This window comes from Leguminivora glycinivorella, chromosome 2 (assembly GCF_023078275.1).
Source record: "Leguminivora glycinivorella isolate SPB_JAAS2020 chromosome 2, LegGlyc_1.1, whole genome shotgun sequence".
Taxonomy (NCBI): domain Eukaryota; kingdom Metazoa; phylum Arthropoda; class Insecta; order Lepidoptera; family Tortricidae; genus Leguminivora; species Leguminivora glycinivorella.
In genome coordinates, this window is record NC_062972.1 from 25,434,717 (window position 1) to 25,459,036 (window position 24,320).

The 24,320-nt window shown below is 37.9% G+C and overlaps 1 protein-coding gene across 1 annotated transcript; it reads right to left on the bottom strand.

The window, feature by feature from the left end:
* Positions 1-398: 398 nt before the first annotated feature.
* Positions 399-23,912, bottom strand: LOC125239082 (glucose dehydrogenase [FAD, quinone]-like). Its single transcript, XM_048146564.1, is given in 6 exon segments — positions 399-448; positions 451-1,729; positions 1,828-1,942; positions 3,944-4,022; positions 4,025-4,100; positions 23,299-23,912. Coding segments are annotated over 6 exon segments (2,019 nt in total). The 5' UTR covers positions 23,719-23,912.
* Between the last annotated feature and the right edge of the window lie 408 nt (positions 23,913-24,320).

Consider the following 24,320-nt stretch of genomic DNA (forward strand, 5'->3'; position numbering starts at 1 on the left):
CGCCATCTCGTGTGGAGTAGTTGTGTTGTTAAGACTGAGAGTTCTTTCGATGTAGGTACTGTCACTGTAGATGGCGACACAGGTCAAGGATACGAAACAGAACCGAGCGAAGCTCGGTCGCCCAGATATTGTGTATGTAAATTGGAATTAATCTATCTACTGTGGCAAATCGTAGGTGTTATCTATAATGCAATGGTGCAAATGGGCTACATTTTTTTCAACATTATAATTTTATCAGTACTTACAGTCAGTTTGATCAGTATCTAGGTAAGTAGTTGTGTAAAAGGAAACTTAATCCAAGAAGAAAGCAGAAGATGACATTTTGTAAATACACACTAATTTTATTTGTACATATAATTAAAGTAGGAATAAAATGGCAACTTTATTTAGGGTATCTTCTAAGAGTGATCTCTCCATTCTTCTTTAATCATTTCCGCTGCTTTCTCCCAATCATAATAACAGGAGCGTTTGTATTTCCACGAACTATATTTGGCATTATTGATGCGTCAGCTACTCTTAAGTGTCTTACTCCATACACTCTAAGCCTCGGATCAACTACTGCAGTTTCATCGTTTTTCGGGCCCATTTTGCATGTCCCCGAAGGGTGGTAAATAGTTCCAGTATACCTCGTAAATAAGCAGGCAAAATAATCATCAGTCCCCCAATAGAACTCATTACACGCTAACACAGGTTTTCGTATGAACTTAGTGCCAGATTGTATGAATGGTGCAGTCCTCTCTAATTGTACGGCAAACTTTAGTGCTGCTACTAATGTATCTAAATCTTCTTTTTCAGTAAAGAATCTTGGATATATTAACGGTTGACCGTGTACGGGATCTGTTTTGTTTAATGTTAGGTAACCTCTACTTTTAGGTGAAAGAAGTATTGGCCTAACATTGATACTATTGTAAAAAGCGAAGGGTAAGGTATTTGTCTCTAGGTAAACAGTTGGGTCTGAATAAAATTCTTCTTTATTTCTACCATCAAAGTGAAACTGTATATCAGGTACTGTTTTATCTTCTGTTTGATATTTAGGAATGAAAGCTGTTATATGTAGTGGTCCAGTAGCTGCCAAAGGTCCATTCTTGTGATATGAAGTTTTATATTTATTTATTTCATTTATCAGTTTTGTGCCATTCACCAGAGTTGAGGTTGCACTCGTGAGCTCCATCAGCATAGCATTAGTAGTTACGTGGTCCTGTAAGTTATATCCTACTTTTAAGTTGTTGACAATAGGTATTTTCAGAAACTTTAATTCTTCAAGGGGTCCAATACCCGAAAGCATTAAAATTTTAGGAGAATTTAATGCACCTGCACTCAATATAACTTCTTTTGAGGCATAAGCTGTTTTCAATGTATTATCCTCAATATATTTTACCCCGTAGGCAATTTTTCTTGCAGGTTCTATGAGAACTCGAGTAACTTGAGCATTTGTTCGAATTGTAAGGTTCGGTCTGTCCTTTCTTACTGGCCTTATAAAAGCTTTATTTGTTGATACTCTTTCCCCATCTTTAGATGTCGTCTGGGTTATCATAGTTCCTATTTGTTCTTGTCCATTAAGATCCACTAAAGGAAGTCCAGTTTCGTGAAAGGCCTTAACAAGCATTACAACATTAGGGTCCGCGAAAGTAAACCGTTCAACATTTAAAGGTCCGTCTACGCCGTGATATGTTTTGTCTTTGCCTTCTATATCTTGATTGCTTTCAGATTTTTTGAAGAACGGTAGGACCTGGAAAAGTTTTGTATTAAGTGACGGTAAGTATGTTTTTTATTAAGTGACTATTAGTTGCTTGTTAAAATTTTCAAATTACTTGATGTGAGACCTACTTCTTTGTAGCTCCAACCAGTGTTTCCTAAAGCGGCCCAACCATCGTAGTCTTTCCTGTTGCCTCTCATGTATACCAAATAGTTAATTGCGCTTGAGCCACCCATCACTTTACCACTGTAAAACAAAAATTATTGGAAAACGCAGAAATTGGTACAATTTGACCTACATACTCCACTATATAAGTGTAAGTAATTTAATATGCAGGATATTTTATTGCAAATATATTTAACTTTGTAATTATGTAGTAGTAGTAGTAGTAAGTATAGTAGTAAGTAGTCATTATTGTTGGTATTTTTTTGTAAAATAGTGTTGTGATAAGTTGAGTTCTTACAATAGACACGAACTAGTACCTATTACGTCGTATCAGTAATAAGAATAATAATATATTTATTGATACAATAAATACAGATTACCCAATCTAGTATTACAAGAGCTATTGCTCTTGTAATAACTCATCATTTTTCAAGAGCTGAAAAGTAACCAACCCAGTTAATCAATCGAAAGTGATTTTCTTCCAACCAAAATGCCACTTCTGTCATTGTCATCCTTAACAAATCCACATAAAATTCATAACCTGCAGGGTTAGCACATGATTGGCGTAAGAGTATGTCGCCGCGAGATAGATCACACGTTTTCATTTAATTTTATAAAAGACATAAGGATGGGTAGTCTATCTCGCGGCGACATACTCTCGCGCTAATCATATTATACTGTTAAAATTACAATCAGAAATATCAGAATACGCCCCACAATTTCCTCACAAATGCTCTCATTCTCACGCGCACACGTCGCGTTCCGAGAAACAGATAAGCACAGGATCAACCCATGACCTACTATTTGAAAGTCGCACGCTTCGAATATCGGTACCTATCCGAAATAGTAAGGCATGCGGCTGTTACTATGTATTTGACATTACCACACCCTAGGGCTAACGGCTTTGTTCGTTCGTTGGTACCTACATTTTGTCTTTGGTATCATATCCTGTAAAAGGTATTGTGTGATCAATCTGTGTAAGAATATCCTATAATATTTATTTTTATTAAACTTAAAATTTTAAAATTGGTTAATGTAGGCAAAAATGGACTTACTTTCAAACTTTTTAATAACGCAAGTCCGATTATGAATACTATATTAAGGTACTATTTTATAAAACATCAAAATGTCTCCAAAGACTGACTTACATTGAGGAAACGGGCGAATTTGTCTCTTCATGGAACACATGATTCATTTGCACGGGAGTGCTTATCTTTTGTTCGTTTTTATAGCTTACTAGCTCGCGGTGGGACCAGTGTCTTATTACTGATAAGAGTAATAAAAATTTATTCTTAGGGTGTAACCACATCTATCCGCGTCGGTTAGTATCTTATATGGTAAATCGCTCGTTAGTATTATGAACGCAAGAGCACGCATGCGTACAGCTTCCCAAAGCGTAGTCGTTTTCATACTAAAGAGCGATTTTTCATACCTACATAAGTTGCGAATCGATTTGAATAGATGAGATTATACTTATATCTTGATACCGGATCTCCTAATTAGGCGAGTCGACTAAAAAAAACTAATTAGTCCGTCAGTTAGATTATCAAAGAATTTTAGATACGTATTTTTTTTTCTCGTAATCGAAAAATGACGACGGTACATTGCGTTGAAGTTTCGCGTGACGTCACGCCTAGGTACAATTTTTACTTAGAAGTGACGTCTCAAGCCGACTCCGGAAGTTTGATGCTCTATATCTCTGTATTTTTTCATTAATTAGAAAAAGCAAAAAATATGTGTTCAGTATTTTTGGACGATCTAACTGACGGACTAAACAGAATGACATTTTTTTATGTAGTCGTCATCCCTATTGTTTTTCTTCAAATATGCAAGAAAAACAAATAAGGTACAGCGGGGAAAATCTCGACTGGGGGAATTGTAACTGATCGCATTTTTTCCATTATTACACTATGATGTAGAGTTCTATATGTATCCATTGAACACGCTTACCATATATAACACACTATTTAATTACCCAAACATTGTTAAATATGGAAAAAATGGACCAGTTACATTTGCCCCCTAGTCCAGATTTTCCCCGCTGTACCTTACCTGCATATAATGAATGTTGGATGTACGCACCTAACCCAACTGCAAGACCGGCCCCTTTGAGCGAGACACGTCAGCTCTTCTGGCTGCGTTCGGAAGCCCCAGTCAATACTGATGAGGCCAATGCAGGTGCCAGCGCAGGCACGCTAGTTACCTCCGGTTCCTCGGGACCCGCTTCCAGAAGGAGTATCTGAAAAGAGCATTTGTGATATTTGTATTTTATTCAAGTTACATTTAAGCCGTAGGCTGTTTCATACATTTCGACTCGACTGTCATGACACCGCTCATTTCTATGGAACAGCCTTTCTTTTCGCAATCTCGGCATTGGTCCCATAATAAAAGTATTTTATATTGTAATAAATTTTCAGGACTGACCATTGAACTTGGCACCCATTTAGATTAGGGTGCTTTGGAGTAAATTTGAATTTGGGAAAATTCGAAAATGACAAATTTCTACTAAACTGGGAACAATTTCTACGCTGGCAGTACTTGTCAAGACCACATGTTTATCTAAAGTGACGTCACGGTCAACTGATTTACTTAATATATTTCTATCTGATTTATAAAATATGAATTGGAGTTAAAGATAACTTCTGTCCTTGTTTTTCTTATAATTATCTGATGCTTTATTTTGTGCATGGTATAAAATATTTTATTTTAAGTACCTACAGTCAAGTTGCCTATTAGTGCCGCTATACCCTACGCTAGCGGTCTTCTACTGAAGAGGTGCCGTAGCCGAATGGCATTTCTGCGACGCAAAACGAAAACGAAACGCTGCGAAAGGTAGTCTGGCTCTGTCACGCCAATACGCAAGAACGATAGAGATAGATAGCTACGAGCGTTTCGTTTCGTGTGCGTTTCGTGAGCCTTTGTGCCATTCGGCTACGTACCCTGATAATGAACCAATTAGAATTTCTATCACCATTTCGAATTACAAGTCTTACTAAACGAAAAACTACACGGCCCTTGGTTGTGTCAGACACTATCGTGTTTGAACACTGTCAGGCCAATTTGTACTTATGCCAATACCAATGAGGTTTTCTGATCTTATGTGCGAAATGTCATTTGATATTTACCAGGCGCTTTACGGTGCAGGAAAACATCGCGAGGAAGCCGAGCTTCACATTTAAAGGTCAGATGGCAGTCGCTTTCGTAAAACTAATGGCTACGCCAAATCTTGGGATCAGTTGTCAAAGCGGACCCCAGGCTCTCTTGAGCCGTGGCGAATGTCGGGATAAAGCAAAAAGGATGTTGATAAATTCCAAAGGATGACATTCATCTCGCTCGTGCTTGCCCGTAGCTTGATGACGCATGATGACTAAAATGACTACTTTTCTGGAATTTTTCTTTTATATTTTACAGGACAATAATAACCGAGAATAAAGTCAACCATCACTATTTTAAAATTGTATATCTGAACAACTTCATTACGTTACTATTCGCTTTGGCTTTTAATTTTATAAGCATAAAACTTATAATAAAGTTAGCTATAACTCATTTTGTGAGTAAACCCATGTACTAAAAAAATACCATACAAAAATTTCGATTGCAGGTTGCAGATTGAATTTCAACTACAAATACCTGTAGTAAGTAAATACCAATGTTAGCGTACAACGAGGCTATGCGGAGCTTGTGTCAGGTTCCAAATTGCTCTAGCTTTGAAGTTAAACTGCATATCCAATATAAAATAGGTCGCTTCTTTACTTTTTAACTAATATTCGAACAGTTTGAAACGCCGGAGGAACTCAATTTTCCAGCGCCAGTTTGCGAGACAAACTTGTATCAGCGTTCGAGTTACTGTGCTGTGGTTTTCATCGATGGATGAAGCTCTGGTATTTCATAAAAAACTTATTACATAATCTGAGACTCAATAAGCACTATCTATTAAACCACGAGCGGTTTTCTTTAGATTTTATAATTTTAACTTGTTATCTCATTACTACCCGATCGTATTAATAAGCGCAACATCATATCATACTAGCCCCGATGCAAAAGAGTTCGTCTAGTAATACAGACATATTTTGTTTATTCTAATAACGTTTACACATGTAGGTATATCAGATCACAGTAATGAGAATTGTAAAAGTACTATAATATAGTTTAATTTGATTGTAAAATAAAATTGCATGTGAAATAAATTGTAAAAAAAAATACTTTAAAAAATGTTGCCTTAATCACGTTCTCCTCTCCTATATCAGTTCTGCATGCATAGACTTGAAGATTTATTTTTAGTTTATTAGCAGAACTTAGTTACTTCCTTCTGACCCCCTTACATTTGGCATGTATTGTAATACCCATCCATAAAAGATGAAATAAAAATCGTCATTTTTTTCCTTTCAGTATCAATGATATTTCTTGTATTTAGATTTAGTTATTGTACAATACTGGCATTAAAAAATAAACGATTACGCCGTGTCTTGCGTGGGCGATGGTCGCGCAACCGTCGCGCGACCGTCGCCGTCGCGTCTCATACTTCCATATCGATAAGGTTTGATTTCGTATGCGTCGCATCGCCGTCGCGCGACCGTCGCCCACGCAAGCCACGGCGTTAGTATTAGCAACATTAATGATTTTTGAACTAAGATATTATTTTTGTACAAAAAGGAGAACCTCAAGAAATGGTCTGACTAGACGAAAACATATGCATCGGGGCTAGCCCCGTACCTATCTAATACTAGTATTAGATAGGTACGATTAATGTCAAGGGGACATCATATCAGTAATCTATTAATTTTGAAATCTGAATCCTCCTCCTACCAAGGCGGCTCACTCCACGATTCTTTCACAAAACTACAAGTAGATGCTGGCGGCCGCGAATGCACGGCCCATTCAATGGTGACTGCCAACGTTTGTGAGACATATTCTCGCTTATTATGTCGCTATTTACGACATCGTCCCGTGCTCGGTGTATAGCCGCCGCAAGTCCTCATGTTATCTCTGATGAAGAGTCTCCGTATGACGCGAAACAAGTCGTCAATGGCGATGTATGTAATAAACGTTAAATAGTAAAACCGTGTTTGTTTTCTATTACCCGATTATGGTATCGCAAAAAGAGGACTTTGATTTTGACCGCTACGTATATATGTACAGTTTGGCCAAAAAGAGTAGAATAATGTGGTCCCGTTTTCTCACACATATTGATTTGAAAGGGATGACTATACAATTTTGCTACTTTTTTATTTATACTCTTTTTGGTTAGACTTTATGTATGTTCATAATTATGTTCCACCATAAACTTCTGAAATACATATTCACTTCACTTGCGCTTTGTCAGCGTTTTGAATTATCTTTGCAAGCGCGACAAACTTTCTGGAATCAGTGTCCTACTTACGCCTATGCTTTAAAGGACTCTATTTTACGTTTATTGCAATACTGTTCCAATGCGGTACCAAAGTTAGCCTGCTGATTGCAATAGTTCTACCGCTAACCATGGAGTTCTAATGATTAACTTTCCAGAATTGGATAAAATATCCAAGCGATGAGTATACGGATATAAGAACTCTTTGGTTTATAAAACAACTACCTTTTTCCCGCAGCTTCGCTCGAGTTAAATTCGAAAACTGCGGCATGATCCATACAAACTTCCACCCCTCATTTTAGGAAAGAGGAGGTTAGAACGAGACTAAAAGTAGTAGCCTATATCACTATTCATCCTTTCAACTATCTCCACTGGAAAAATCACGTCAATTCGTCGCTCCGTTTTGCCGTGAAGGACGGACAAACAAACAGACACACACTTTCCCATTTATAATATTAGTATGGATTTTCAAAGGCTATTATAAAATAACCTAACCACAAAATTAAAATTTTGAAAAAACCCCCGACCGCGACCTAGTGGACCGATTTTCATGAAACATGGCTAAGAACACTCCCGACTAACACAGCTTTCAAATAAAAAAAACTAAATCGAAATCGGTTCACCCGTTCAGGAGCTACGATGCCACAGACAGACACACACACAGACAGACAGACAGACAGACACGTCAAACTTATAACACCCCTTCGTTTTTGCGTCGGGGGTTAAAAATATAAGCATAAAGGAGTGAAAATTGACAAAAAATATACATTACATTACATTATGACTTTTGATCATTATGTCAAAGAAAGGGATCCAACTAGTGTTAATTACATACTTTCATTGACTCCATTTGCATTTTGAGTGTGTTCCATTAACTAATAATAAGTACATAAATGTTAATATGTTCAACATGCGTAACATATAAATACGTCGTTTGCGCCTATTTTTTAACCCCCGACGAAAAAACGAAGTTTGACGTGTCTGTCTGTCTGTCTGTCCGTCTGTCCGTCTGTCCGTCTGTCTTTCTGTCTGTCTGTCTGTTTGTCTGTCTGTGTGTGTGTGTCTGTCTGTGGCATCGTAGGTCCCGAACGGATGAACCGATTTAGATTTAGTTTTTTTTTACTGAAAGCTGAGTTAGTCGGGAGTGTTCTTAGCCATGTTTTACGAAAATCGGTCCACTATGTCGCGGTCGGGGGTTTTTTCAAAATTTTAATTTTGTGGTTAGGTTATTATGAAAGAACTCATTGGCGTAGATCATCGAGCCAATTCAAACATAATATTAATATTAAACTGGGGAGAGAGTTAGTGGATATTTTACAAAGTTATGTGGTCCATTTTTTTCAAAGCTGTCCACCCCACTTTTTTGTAATATGGGCATTTTTTACGCGATTCTTTACTCAGAATCGCGAGGTCTTTCGGTCCAGCTAGAAGAAAAAAGAATGTCCCAAGATTTTCATACATTTTTCAAACCTTTCATTCCGTTACCACCATACAAAATGTATGAAAAAATGGTAACGAAATGGGAAAAAACCTTGTGACACTTTTTTTCTCCTATTAGGATTGAAAGAGCTCGCGATTCTGAATGGAAACCATATTTAGATATTTATCTAAATCCAAAAAAAAGTGGGGTAGACAACTTTGAAAAAAATGGCCCATATTTATCATTAACATATATAACCAAGTAACATAACAAACGCCAATTCATAACATTTTAAAGATCAGACCGAATTTCCCAACGACGCCGGGCAGCATTTCCTCACGGTAAACTGTTTAGGTCAATGTCTCGGTCAGTGTCAACGATGCATGAAGGACGCCATTTTGCATAATAGCTATACCGCATAGAAACGTAATTTTATATTGTTCTCAGGCAGCTCGAGACATCGTAAATGGTAGTTTATTTACATACTTTTTTCATTTCTAATGATTATGTAGATAAGCATAAAATGTCACCCATGAGGAAATAATTATATTCTTGTTTCATAAGGACCTAGCTGAGAAGAAAATTTTTCACTTCGAACGCTCCTAGCGGGGAAAAAAGTTATATTTTCGAATAAGTAATAAAAAAAATACCAATGACATACATGACCGATTCTATCCTAATCGTTTATAACAATTAATAGTTATTTGTTTTACAAGGGGGCAAAGTTGGTGTTTAACCGCACGTGCCAAACTTGATATCCGAGCAAGCGGAAGATTGCAATATTGAACCGCGAGCGTAGCAAGTGGTTCAAAATATGGAATCTACAGCGTTGCGAGGGTTTCAAGGCACGTAGGTTAAATAAAATTTACCCCCGAGTGAAACACAAAATTTTTCACCACAGCAACACTATGAAATATCTTCATTGTTTGATTGATATTAACTGTAAAACATCAAACTAAATCAAGTCTATCAATTTATTTAACATTTGATACAAAATCATTATTTATACGTGAATTCCTACAGCCAGCTTTGGACATCAAGTTAAAATTTGTATGAAATTACTTTGCACTCTTGGTGATAAAGTGCAATTTGTGCTATCCGTTTTCGAATAGCAAAAAGTGCCTTTACCAGTTGGTGTGGTGAAAAAGGTTTTTCACACCTTTGTTACAACTTTCTAAAACGACGGGGTGTTATAATATGTTTGATGTGTCTGTCCGTTTGTCTGTCTGTATGTGTGTCTTTCTGTGGCATCGTAGCTCCCGAACGGATGAACCGGTTTCAATTTGTTTTTTTTTTGATTAAAAGCTGAGTTAGTCGGTGTTCTTAGCAATGTTTCATGAAAATCGATCCACTATGTCGGGGATTTTTTCCAAAATTTTAATTTTGTGGTTTGTCGTGAAATAATTTACGGTTATACGTTATTCTCCGTCGGATGCACTTGATGGAGTAACGGCGACACAAGCGCCTCCATAAAATAAACAGCTGCCATAAAAACCAATCATAAAGTAAACAAGCCCGTGTCCTGGAAACTCTATACTGTAAAGCAATTAATTTAATTTTGGTAGTTTACACCCAATAGAAGTTTCATCATAGCCAGATGAGTTTGTTAAACTTTCAGTTAATGGCCTCCCTGATACGGTTAGTTTAAAAAACTCGTGCAGTGAGGGTGGTCTGTGTGAAAATTTGTATGCAGCTCTGTATTACGTGTGTTATTACAGTGTTTTAATATGTTTTTTCTACTCCCGAACTGTAATTCGTCATTTACAGGGTCGTGCATAGATCGCTAAAACCCTACATAAAAGTCTATTCCCCAAAGCTAGCGTCCGCCGGCTTTCCGCGCATGCGCACAGTATCGAAAAAACTGAAAACGCATTGTTTGGCTCTGTAACCATGGCAACGCATTGTTATAACGATACTGAGCGCGTGCGCAGGAAGGCTTCGGGCAGCTGAGCTGACAGTGCAAACCTTTGCGTCAAAATACAGGAAACAGTGTGAATTTCACGAAAATTATTCAAGAAAACTGTTAAAAACTAAGTGCATGGTCTCGCAAAAAGTATTGTATGCAACGGTGTTTAACTGAGTCAAAAAATACTTGCCACTCGTCTTTTTTGACCTCCTTTAAACGCCTGTTGCATAAAATACTATTACTCGTATATTGATATAATTAGTAAAAGTTACCGAATCTTTTACTATACTGAACAACTGAGCCAGGTACAGTCAACCAATTGGAACCCTAGGCCACTCTACAATCATGTCAAAATGACAAGCAGAAAGAGATTTCTTACAACGTGATTTATAACGCCGTTTCGTTCGTTCGTTGATCGGATCGCTCCGATCTCGTTCAATCGCTCCCACGAACTAGTTCGCTCTTTTAGGTCTTTTGCTCATTTAGTTCAGCCAGACCAGCGACCACTGCGGTCGGAAAGATCAGAACGAATGGGACCGAATAGTGTCAAAATGATACGAATAGTCCACAGATAGTAACATTCCGGGTCGAAAGGAAAGGTAAGTAACCGAAGTTTAATATGAAACCTTGATGTTTTTGTGTTGCTCTGCTAAGTAGCTCTCGCTCGCGGTCGGCGCAGTCACACACTCGTTCTTGATCGAAACCGCTTGCGCTCGCCGATCCTATACTGAACTAAATGAGTAAAGACCGATTCTCAGAGCACAAAAAGATTCAGTTCATTTCGGTCATTGATGGGATTTTATTCCTAACAGTTCATAGTTCGTGAACGACACAAGCCTACGCCACTATGACATAGTTCCGTAGTGGCCTAGGGTTCCATTTGGTTGACTGTACATATTTCAACCTGCATACTGTAATTATGATTATATTACAAATCGTTATTGTTTTTACATCTGAGGTTTTATAGGATTTTGATTGTAATTTCAGTTACCTATTATATCAAGCATTAAATGTACCCAGACCCTCATTTTTATTCTGGCCTGCTAGCCGAATGGCATTTATAAATATAAATAAAATAAATATTATAGGACATACTTACACAGATTGACTGAGTCCCACGGTAAGCTCAAGAAGGCTTGTGTTGCAGGTACTCAGACAACGATATATATAATATACAAATACTTATATACATAGAAAACATCCATGACTCTGCAGGAACAAGTATCTGTGCTCATCACACAAATAAATGCCCTTACCGGGATTCGAACCCGGGACCGCGCGCGGGTGGTCGCGCGATTTATGCGACGCCAGACGCCGTCATAAATGCAGTCTATGCAGTTTGTGCATTGGGACACTTTGGTACGTAGCCAAATGCACAAACGCTCACGATAAAATCTATTTCGTAGCTACGAGTATCTATATCTATCGCTCTTCCGTATTGGCGCGACAGAGCTAGACTGCGTTTCGACCGGCGTTTGGCGTCGACGATTGTCATTCGGCTACGCCGGCTGATACGCAAGGGTATGAAAATCAAATAGCCTATAATGTGACCCACTGCTGGGCAAAGGCCTCCCCTGTTTTCCGCCACTCGTCACGGCTATGTGCATGCTCTCGCCAGCCGCCACAAAATGAGTCCAGGTCTTTCCGCCATCTCATCTTTGGTCTACCTCGGCCTCTGGTAATTTGTGGCGCCCATTCGGTCGCTATCGCTACCTTGGCCCATCTCTCCGGATGCATCCGACAGACGTGTCCCGCCCAATCCCACTTGAGCTTGGCTGCCTTAACACCAACATCTGCGATACCTGTTTTGGAACGCAGCTCCGTGTTCCTTATCCGATCGATTCTACGGACTCCAACACAGATGTCATATATACCATAGATCAAGCAAACGTATCTACTTAGCGTGTCAAATCAACTCAGTGAAATCCACTGAGTTGTCCGTCTTTAACCGCAGCTTGCAGCTTTCGGGCATCAATTTTTGTAAGTTGAAGTCAATCAAAACATAAAAAATGCCTCGTTACGTGATATTCAATTGCAACAACACAAAAATTATGAACAATCAAGAGCCTGAGACATATTTAAAATTACAGGCAAGAAACAACTTCAGTACAAAATTTGACACGCTCGGCCCCTATACAAATAGATGAACTTGTTTCTTCTATATAAATAAAGTTCTGTGGACTCCAAGTATGCTGCGCTCCATTGCTCGCTGACAAATCTTGAGTCGGGACTTTTGGGCTTCTGTCAAAGACCAAGTCAAATATTTCTGCTGAAAACCAACACTCCAGGAGTCATAAAGCTATGTTCAGGGGCCAATTTTTCGAAGCTACAAGTTACAATTTACAAGTGGTTTTCAATATCTAATATGACAAGTTGGAAAGAGACTTCCGCTTGTAACTTGTAACTTTCAGTTTTGAGAAATGGGACTCAGATCGTTTTGAACACCTCGTCCACTTAGTTAGGTAAATACCTTTTTTAGGGTTCCGTAGTCAAGAAATTATAAGGGTTCCTACCTTATACCTCCTACCGGTCCGTCCGTCCGCGGATAATCTCAGTGACTGTTAGCACTAGAAAGCCTAAATTTGGTACCAATATGTATATCAATTACGCCGACAAAGTGGTAAAATAAAAAGTGAAAAAAAAAATATTTTGTTAGGGCACCCCCCCCCCCCACATGTAAAGTGGGGACTGGTTTTTTTTTTCATTCCAACCCCAACGTGTGATATATTGTTGGATAGGTATTTAAAAATGAATAAGGGTTTTTTACAATAGTTTTTTGATAATATTAAAATTTTCGGAAATAATCGCTCCTAAAGGAAAAAAAAGTGCGTCCCCCCCCTCTAACTTTTAAACCATAATTATGTTTAAAAAATATGAAAAAAATCACAAAAGTATAACTTTATAAAGACTTTCTAGGAAAATTGTTTTGAACTAGATAGGTTCAGTAGTTTTTGAGAAAAATACGGAAAACTACGGAACCCTACACTGAGCGTGGCCCGACACGCTCTTAGCCGGTTTTTAGCTACAGCCGCTACTAACTAAACACACTTCATTTCCTGTTGATTGTACAATAGATCGTGGTGACCCAATAAATGTAAAGGCGAAAGGTGTTGCAAAAGGAACTTGTCTTTAACCTGATCTAAGTACAAAGGCTGTTGCGTTCACTTTAGCCCTGACCGTGGATAAATAACAAAAGAACAGTCGTCTTGTGCAATATTTGTGAGCAGAAAATCCCTAGTTTGTTGTCATTTCAAGGTAAAGTTTTTCCGTATGTCGATGTCGTCGTAAACAGTGGAATTTCTCTCTCATTTTGTGCTAAGAAATTTATTTGTAAGTACCGAAAAGTCCGACCCATTTCGCTCCGTACCATGTCATTAAAATAGCAGATAAAATCATGTCTGTTGTATTAGAGCCCTATCACATCTCGGACACTGGTGATCAAATATATGAAAGAGGCGCGTTCCTAGCACACATTCTAAGCTCGTGTAGGTGAACACGTACTATGCTTGTATGAGTGAGATATGACAGGTCGACTGTTCACGTTTTTGACAGGCGGTAACTGTGAGGTAACCGAGAGGGGGTGGGCGGCACTTTCAGCGGGGAGCGCGAGTGGCCATACTGACGATATTAGTACTCTTTATTATACTGTGGCCCTATTTAGATACTTATTTTATTCTGTTTTAAGTATTTCCTGTTATAGCGGCAACAGAAATACATCATAAACATTAATTTCAAATATGTAACTATCACAGTTCCTGACATACAGACTGGTTACAGACAGACGCACGGGCGCCGTCAGTCCGGACAGTTTTAACCTTTAATATACGGAACCCCAAAAAAGGAAAAAGCCCTAATCCCAACATACCTTGAGTAATACTTAAAAGGGCATGCCTCAATAAACCTTTCAAAATAACTATTTTTTTTAATATTTCATACTAGCTTTTGCCCACGGCTTCGCTCGCGTTAGAAAGAGACAAAAAGTAGCCTATGTCACTTTCCACCCCTTCAAAAATCACGAGAATTCGTTGCTCCGTTTTGCCGTGAAAGACGGACAAACAAACAGACACACACACTTTCCCATTTATAATATTAGTATGGATTCCGTCACCTCAGCCGGGACCTTCAATCGGGATATCCGTAAAGTAAGCCTTATAAATTTTATCTAAAAATTTAGCTTTTTAAATGTTTATCTAAAAATAAACAATCTCTAATGAATGATTCAATGGACCATGACCATGAACACTTAATCTACACAAACAAAAGAGTTTCTATTTTTGCTTACTTTAGTTAGATGGAAATAAATATAGATTTAGCAGCATTTAATGAAAGGTCCGATAGCGACAAAAAACTGTGATGAAGCGAACTATTGGCGTTTCTGTTAATTATGTACTCCGTATAGACGGATAAGGTCTAAGAAAAAAACGTACCTCAAAGCCATAGAAAAAAAGATACGGTGGCCAAGATGGCGTAACACCTTATTGGGGAACGCTCGGCTAGATGGCGCTAATATTACATATTTGAAATTTTAACACAATACATATCAAGCTAAGAATATGGGCCAAATTGTCAAAACTGACGTTCAAAAGTTTTAAGCTTGTGTCGAGAGATTGCAGTCTACGCACTGTGATACATATTTTACTTTGACAGTAATCCATACTAATATTAAAAATGGGAAAGTGTGTGTCAGTTTGTTTGTCCGTCTTTCACGGCAAAACGGAGCGTCGAATTGACGTGATTTTTTAGGTGGAGATAGTTGAAGGGATGGAGAGTGACATAGGCTATTTTTTGTCTCTTTCTAACGCGAGCGAAGCCGCGGGCCAAGCTAGTTCTCTATAATACTCGATCCTCTCTGATTATGTGTCATCAATTCAGTTCCGGAAGAAAAGTACGATTAAGTATAGGATGCGAATCTGGGGCACGGTAGTGAAGCGCGAGGGCATACATTTTACAGATTCCTACAGGTTACATTATAGTTACGAATTCGTTGAAGTGTAACGGTTGCAGCAATGTAGCAATTAAATGCAACTGACGCGATCAGACGATAGCTCGCCGTCATAACACGACATAGAAACAGTTTTCCTTTATAACACTTTATGTGAGTCTTCCGCGACCACGGTTAGTGCAACCTGGCCGAATCGTTGGCTAAAAGGTCTTTAAATAGTTATCCTCCTATTTTTTGGAAAACGTTTAATTCCTTCGTTTTCGACTAAGAAACCGTTTTATTCTTTTGTTTGATCTAGTTACAATTCTGCGTATATATTGCGAGGAGCGAGGGGTACGCAAACATCGAAGGCGTAGGTTTAATCTTACAACACTGTACTTGTGGCGTCTTTCAACACAGTGACATTGACAATGAAAATTTAATATTATGCGTATTTCTGTGTCGAAAAGAGACTTTTTGGACAGGCAATAAAATGCGAAATGTCTGTGTCGGTCGACAATTGTCACTGTTAAAATTAGTTACAGGTTGAAGAGACGTAGTGTATGTATATGTAACTCTAATAGATTTGAAAGTATTTAAAATTTATATTATTTTCTACAAATCTAGCGATCTCCAAATCACGGGCTGAACAGGCACCTTCAGGGCGAGCTCGCTCCATCGTAGCCTACGTCTTCCCCTCAGATAGTCTGTGGCCATGAATATGTATTCCCATTTATAGAAAAAAAATACAATTGCTTAAAATTGTTTTTTTTTTTCAATTGTTTAAAATAGTTATTCTCTCTCGTCGAAGATAATATTGCATGTATTGTACATACATAGGTACATACATATATTATAATCACGCCTGTATCCCATAAAGTGGTGGACAGAGCACATGAACTACCTACTACTAAGTTTCAGTGCCACTCTTGGCGTGTATTGTGTATTTGTTTATGGTTGATACATGATATTGTTAATCTCATTGTGATATAAATATACTTAGTCATTCGTCCTGTCTCCGAAAAAATCCTTACTCGATTATATTTATTCGTATGGCATACATGTTAGAAAATAGAAACATAGAACGTGAAATTTTACTTAAATATCTAGACTAAGAGCAGTCAGCCATTTCGTGGCTTCGTCGCACAGGGTGATCAGGTCATCGGGAGGGCCGGCATAGCGTGTTATAGGGCAGTCTTGAACTATGTGCTGGATGGTTTGGGCTTCCGCACCGCAATCGCAGGCTGGAGAATCCACCCACCCACAGCGGTGTTTGTAATAGGCGCATCGACCGTGGCCAGTACGAAGTCTGTTAAGTTTGCACCATTCTCGTCTAGGAAGATCTGATCCCATTATTTTAGACCCAGGTGTAATGTCAGAGCCCAATTTTCCCGCCATTTTTAGGTCCCAAGATTTCGTCCATTCGTGTTTTACATCGAATTTAGTATTCGCTAGATTTTTGGCGATCCTTACTCGATGTGTAATCATCATCATCCTCCTTGCGTTATCCCGGCATTTGCCATAGCTCATGGGAGTCTGGGGTCCGCTTTGACAAATAATTCCAAGATTTGGCGTAGGCTTTACGAAAGCGACCTTCCAAACCGAAGGGTAACTAGGCCTTATTGGAATTAGTCCGGTTTCCTCACGATGTTTTCCTTCACCGAAATCCGACTGGCAAATATCAAATGACATTTACGCACATAAATTCAAAAAACTTATTATAACTTACCCTCACAGATAGCAATATTGCAATTTATTAGCATGACAGGTTTATTACACTGATTACTTGACTTTCCTCATCATCAAGGTCTTCGCAAGAAACATGCAACCTTCTTTCTCTCGTGCCATCAAACTGATAAACATTGATACTCCAATGTCGATTTCGCAATGTTATTGTCTTACCTATTTTCCAACGCGTAGTATTTTCCAAGTTAAAAGAAAAGGAATGGATCTTAAGAAACACTTTTTAAGGTTTCTTTTCTTTTAACTTGGAAAATATTACGCGTTTTTTTTTTTTTTTTTTTTTAATACTACGTCGGTGGCAAACAAGTATACGGCCCGCCTGATGTAAAGCGGTCACCGTAACCTATGGACGCCTCAACTCAAACAGTGTTGCGCGTTGCCACCCCATTTAAATCGAAATGAATGGATCTTAAGACACACTTTTTAAGGTTTATTTCTTTAAACAAAACACGGTCTTCTCGGACAATAAACGCCAATTATTACATTTACAAAAAAATCCACATATTTCCATTACGAATTGTGATCATGATGCATGAAGTGCTAAAATCAACTTTTTCTTGTTTTTTTCAAGAATTGCCCTTACTGATTATTAGCTCTACTTTTGTAAGTTTTAACCTGGCTACCGTGAATAAAGATCCTTACTTTACACACCACATTAGAAAAAAAATAAAAATCGTTTTAAATTAAAACAATGTGTGACCCAGAAGAAGAGACACTTTTTTATACAAAAGTGAGGGACAGCTATGTCCACTGGGTCACTGCTCGAAACAAAGTTATAAAATAGCAAATCCTGTAAAAACATGTCATTTTGCGTAGCTTGTATATCTGTCTTTAATATAATAAGTATAAATTAATTACACTAGATCCAAATTAAATTTTCTGACCACATGTAGTCAAAGTATGCGAAATTTTGCTGGCAAAGAAAAGTTGATTCACCCAATTGCGTCGAAATATCGGGAGTTCGATAAAAATCAAATGTAATTATATCCCGGTCAATATAGGTCTAACATATGTTTAGTTTGGGGCCAGGTAGAACTGTGTAAGTTGGCCCTAGTATTTATTTATTCTAATTTCATAAAAAGCTACCTTGATCGGACTATATTGATTTTCTAACGTTACTATTTTGTAGTTACATAGTGGGGCGAAGCAGCACTGGTAGCATTTACATTAAATAAATAAATAAAAGTACTATTACGGCAAAATTGTTGCAAACCTATTTAGACTACACTGTAGTACCTACAACTGTTAAGTACCTAAGCTTGTAGAGGAAGAGAATACAGTTCAGACAAAACTCACAAACTACAATCGTACAAGTTTTTCGCTTTGAGACCAACTCTCATTGTTTTAGTTTTACTGCGGGAGAGGCGTTGTGCTGGAAGTGACACCAAGGAAAACAATTACGTTTATAGAAGTGGCTGGATTAAATACTTAACCCCCTATTCGTAAACGTTCACTAAAGTTATCAAGATGATAAAGTTCGTTTGTCCCTTTCTATCACACCAATACGTCAGAAAGGGACAAACAAACTAAATTGGGGTAAAACGTACCTACACCCGTTACACATGAAACCGCTCAATTTTCATTGCCGTTCTTAGCAAATAAGGGTTTGAAAGAATAGGAAAGTGTGATATTGCGGTAACAGGTTGCTATCTTGTCGCACATACACTACAGTTGACTGGAGGAAAGGCGGTGGTGAAATGTTTGACCCGTCATTACAACTTAGCCTTTTCCGGTAAACTGACGAGTTGTGGACATAAAGTTAAATTCAAACTTACAAGAGTAACATCAGGTGCCGTAGCCGAATGGCATTTCTGCGACGCGAAACGAAAACGAAACGCCGCGAAAGGTAGTCTGGCTCTGTCGCGCCAATGCGCAAGAGCGATGGAGATAGATATCTACGAGCGTTTCGTTTCGTGAACGTTTGTGCCATTGTCACCCAGATGAGATCAAAATTATTGCCACTTGCTACTTGTGTTTAATGGTAAATGTATTGATTAATAAACAATGATCATTGTTTATTCACAAACAGGCCAAATGTAAAATCTTGATAAACTTTACCGTGTGACACACCCGTATTGACCTTATCACTGTTGAAGTCACAAAGTTAGTGTAATTCAGACTGTATACCGCCATTTTGAATAAGTCGGGATTGTTGTAAACAAAGGTGTGGCCGGTGCCATAAACATTTTCCACCATTCGAGGTATTAAAACTGCCCATATTTTACATCATTTTTAGAAATCTTTATATATTAAACTAAATTTTAACACATAACGTTTTTGTATATTTTTTGAAACTAAAATGCTGTTTATGTTGTATCACTATGGAAATGTACCTGGGCAACCAAATAGTGGGCCGCTAATAGTTATTTGTTTTACAAGGGGGCAAAGTCGTTGTTTATCCGCACGTGCCAATATTCATACCGGGGCAAGCGAAAGAATATTAATATTGGAATATTGAACCGCGAGCGTAGCAGGTGGTTCAAAAAGTGGAATCTTGAGCGTTGCGAGGGTTTCACGGCACGAAGGTAAAACAAACTTTGCCGCCGAGTGAAACACAAAATTTTCACCACACCAACACGAACAAACTAACTGACTATAAAACATCAGACTAAATCAAATCCGTCAATCAATGCAATATTTATGATTCAAAATCATAATTTATAGTTAAATTCTACCAGCCAGCATAAGACATCAAGTTAAAATTTGTATGAAATTACTTTGCACTCTTGTGGATAAAATGCAATTTTGCTTTCGAATAGCAAAGTAAACCTTTACCAGTTGGTGTGATGAAAAGTTAGTTTATTAATATAATGTACATATCTAGTTGATATAGTTCCGCAAGCCCAACTTTAGTACGGACATATTAATTTAAAGACGATCTGAGTAAACGATATCTCGAGTGAGAATAATAGTTTTTCTTTTTAAGGACGCAGTTTCTTATTTCTTTACGGGTTTTCTCGTCGTGTCTTCTGAATTTCCTTCAGCGTTCATGTTAAATGGTTTGAGATCCCTTTATCCGGTAAGATAAAAGATTTCAACAAGAAAATGTTTTTTTTTCGTTATTATTAAAACGTTGAAAGTTCACGTAAAGTCAGTATTAATAGTAGCGGATGAAACGAGGCACCAAAAGTATCTGAAATCCTGAAAAACTTGTCTAAATATACATAAATCTGGACAGTTCGCTGTCAGAATCATAGTCTATTATCCTATACATATACATATACATGTATAAGAGATACAGATGTAGTGCGAAAAGCACAGAAGTTTATTTATATAGAAGAAACAAGTTCATCTATTTGTATAGGGGCCGAGCGTGTCAAATTTTGTACTGAAGTTGTTTCTTGCCTGTAATTTTAAATATGTCTCAGGCTCTTGATTGTTCATAATTTTTGTGTTGTTGCAATTGAATATCACGTAACGAGGCATTTTTTATGTTTTGATTGACATCAACTTACAAAAATTGACGCCCGAAAGCTGCAAGCTGCGATTAAAGACGGACAACTCAGTGGATTTCACTGAGTTCATTTGACACGCTAAGTAGACGTTTGCTTGATCTATGGTTTATATGACATCTGTGGCGAAAAGGGTTTCCTTCGGAAACGTTCGTATTTGTCATGCTAGTTCAGTCAATGTCAGTACATCTTGTACTGAGACTGATTGAAATAGCATGACACGTTTCCGTAACAATACGAAGGCAAATCTTTTCGCACCACATCTGTACATCTCTGTTTGATTATCCATACTAATATTATAAATGGGAAAGTGTGTGTGTCTGTTTGTTTGTCTGTCTTTCAAGACGGAACGACGAATTGACGTAATTTTTTTAAGTGGAGATAGTTGAAGGGATGGAGAGTGTCATAGGCTATTTTTTGTCTCATTCTAACCCCCACTTCTCTAAAATGCGGGGTGGAAGTTTGTATGAAGCATTCCGCAATTATCGAATTTAACGCGAGCGAAGCCGCAGGCAAAAACTAGTCTGTTATAAAATATTTCACTTCTGAAGTGTTGTTTTCTGTGCTACTTTTGATTCTAACTGCACATTTCTTACATTGCTCTGTCATGTATTTCTAAACTGGTATTTAACAATAACTTTGCAGCCAGTGCGTAATAAAATCATTATATGTGTATTGTTTAATCATTATGTCGCAAGGCAGTCTCCCACAGCACAGCATATATGCGGTAATTCCCATGTAAAAAGTAAGGCATTGTTGCATGACAATGTGCTGTTCCTAGTTCACTTTTACTCTCGACATTCTCATATATAAGTGAACTTTGACAAAATTGTGTAGTTACCATGAGTTGTACATTGGGGGCGCTGGCGCGCCTCTCGTTTTCAGATTAGCCCGCCCCACAAAATTAGATTTAGCAAGAAACTAGTTCATCTATTTACATGGCGGCCGAGCGTGTTAGATTTTTTACTACAGTTGTTACTTGCCTGTGATTTTAAATATGTCTCAGGCCCTAGAGTGTTAATAATTTTTGTGTTGTTGTAATTAAATATCACGTAACTTAATTTTTAATGTTTTTGTTGACTTCAACTTACTTAAAATTGACGCCCAAAAGCTGCAAGTTGCGATTAAAGACGGACAACTCAGTGGATTTTACTGAGTTCATTTGACACGCTAAGTAGGCACGTTTGCTTGATTTTGGCCCGCCCAAATATAAACATGAATATAGTCCACTCTGGTCAATTTGGCATGTCAGCCAATATTTTCAACAAAATTTTAAAGTCCCGATAAAAACTTGCCTGTCACCCAACGCGTCGTATATTGTCGTGACGATAATAATGAATGTCAAACTAATGTATACACGTTAAACTTTCGTGAGACATTCAAATAATTAATGAATCTACGGTTGTACTCACGTTATTATATCGCTATTGCTGCGCTATTGCTTGGCATTAGTTAAACTAATGCCAAGATTTGGCATAGGCACTAGTTCTACCAAAGCGACTCCCATCTGACCTTCCAACCCGAAGGGGTAACTAAGCGTTATTGGGATTAGTCCGGTTTCCTTCACCAAAAAGCGTCGCAAATATCACATGATATTTCGCAAATAAGTTCCAAAAACTCGTTGGTATGAGCCCGGGTTCGACCCGCGACCTCCGGATTGAAAGTCGCATGCTTTTACCGCTAGGCTTAGGTACCAGCGCATTTTCTCGATATCGTCTAACGTGTTAGAAACTCGTGTTAGTACACGTCGTCGCTGTAACGTGATTTTCCCGGGTCGGGCCGAGGTCGAAATAGGATCTGCGCTCTGCATACTAGTATCGCCTCTGTCCCGTTTGCTAAGATTATGTTGCACAAGATTTGCAGATGTATCATAATTTACGATCATAATAAGAGTTTTGAATGATTCACGGACCAAGGTTAGTTTAAACAGGACAGATAAAGTCTAAGAAAAAAACGTACCTCAGTGCCATACAGAAAATGGTACGGTGGCTTAGATGGCGTTACACCTTTGGGGGTCGCTCAGCTAGATGGCGCTAATATTAATATTTGACATTTTAACACATATCAAGATAAATATGTGCCAAATAGTGAAAACTGAGGTTCAAAAGTTTTAAGCCTGTGTCAGATAGCAGTTTATGCACTGTGATTACACATTTTACTTCGGCAGTAACTCTCTATAATACTCGATCCTCTTTGGTTTAAATAATTAGACTAATATTGACTGGTACCCCAGTTTTGATTTTTTTTTCTAATTATTGTTAGATATAGAGATATAGTTAGATAGTAACTATTTTTAATGCAACCATGTATCTGTCGTTAATTATATATCATTATTAATTTGTTTAATGTCATATTAAATATTGTAATATTTCAGTCTCTCACCGATCTACATAATTATTAACGTAGAGGTACGAGTATGTATATGTACCTACTCTAAGCTATAACACTTATAAACTAAGATTGATTACACCACAATCCTATTAAATAATTTTATTAAAACAGTAGATACCTACAAATTTAGCTGAAATCTATTTGTATAGTCCTTTAAATAGATTTAATCGGTTAAACAATTTATTTTTCCTGCTGCTATTTCCAAATTTACGACTTTATAAAGCGACTCAAATAAAAATAGAAATAACAAATCTTACCTTCCACTTTTTAACTTCAGACAATCGATTTGCGAGAACACACCCCGCCGAGCCGGCACCCACTATGATGAAGTCATATTCTTCTGGCGCCTGTCTCTTCTTTCTGCGTTTCGTTCTTTTGCTCTCCACAGCCACAGGCACTTTCTTAGAATCAGCGGTAGCCGGATCAAAATATCTATTTTCATTAAATCCAAACTCAAACGGTTTATCAAACTTCGGATACGGATGTTCAAATTTCCTCCCGAATTCGAATTTAGGCTCCTGTTTATCCGGTTTTAAATAGAACGTTTGCATGAGGTAACTTTTGCCGTTCATTAATTTAAACTGATTGATTGCTGGACTTTGCAAGAGAGGGCCTAAGGGAGGTGCATTCATTTCCGGGTTTAATTTTAAAGGTGTCGGCCCTAATGGGACTTGCATTGGCGGTATGAAACTTGGTTGAAAACTGGGAGCATTTATATACGGGTTGCTTCTAGGGTGGGCGTCGTCGTCAATGGAGCGGCCGAAAAGTTGAGCAAGAAGGGTGAGATAGAGTAGTCCTGTTTGGGAGCATTGAGTCAACGGCGCTTCTGTTTCGGCACATATTTGGCTTATATCGGGCGGTATCCACTGAGAAGCCATCGTCACTGAGTTCACTGAGGCACAATAACACTAGCACATAACTCTTGTAAGTGTTGTTTCGCCGTGAGCGCGCGCTCAACTACGCCCGGTAAGCGGGTGCTGTGTCCTTAGTCTTTGGTTATTCATAAACGTGCGAAAGATTTATCGGCGGCTAATTGCATAATCTTATCTTTCCAAGTCAGTGGAGCCTTTATCCGATTAAATTATGCGCTCAATTATACAGTGTGTTATATTTATTTAAATTGTTTATAAGTTTAATGTAAGCCCTAAGGAACATATTTTCATATCATTTAATTAAAAAAAACTACTTTTATTTATTCATACAAAATTTTCAGCAATTCAAAGAATTTCTATTTTTGTTAGCTAACTTAACGTACGAACTGTCATATTATTAGTTCCGC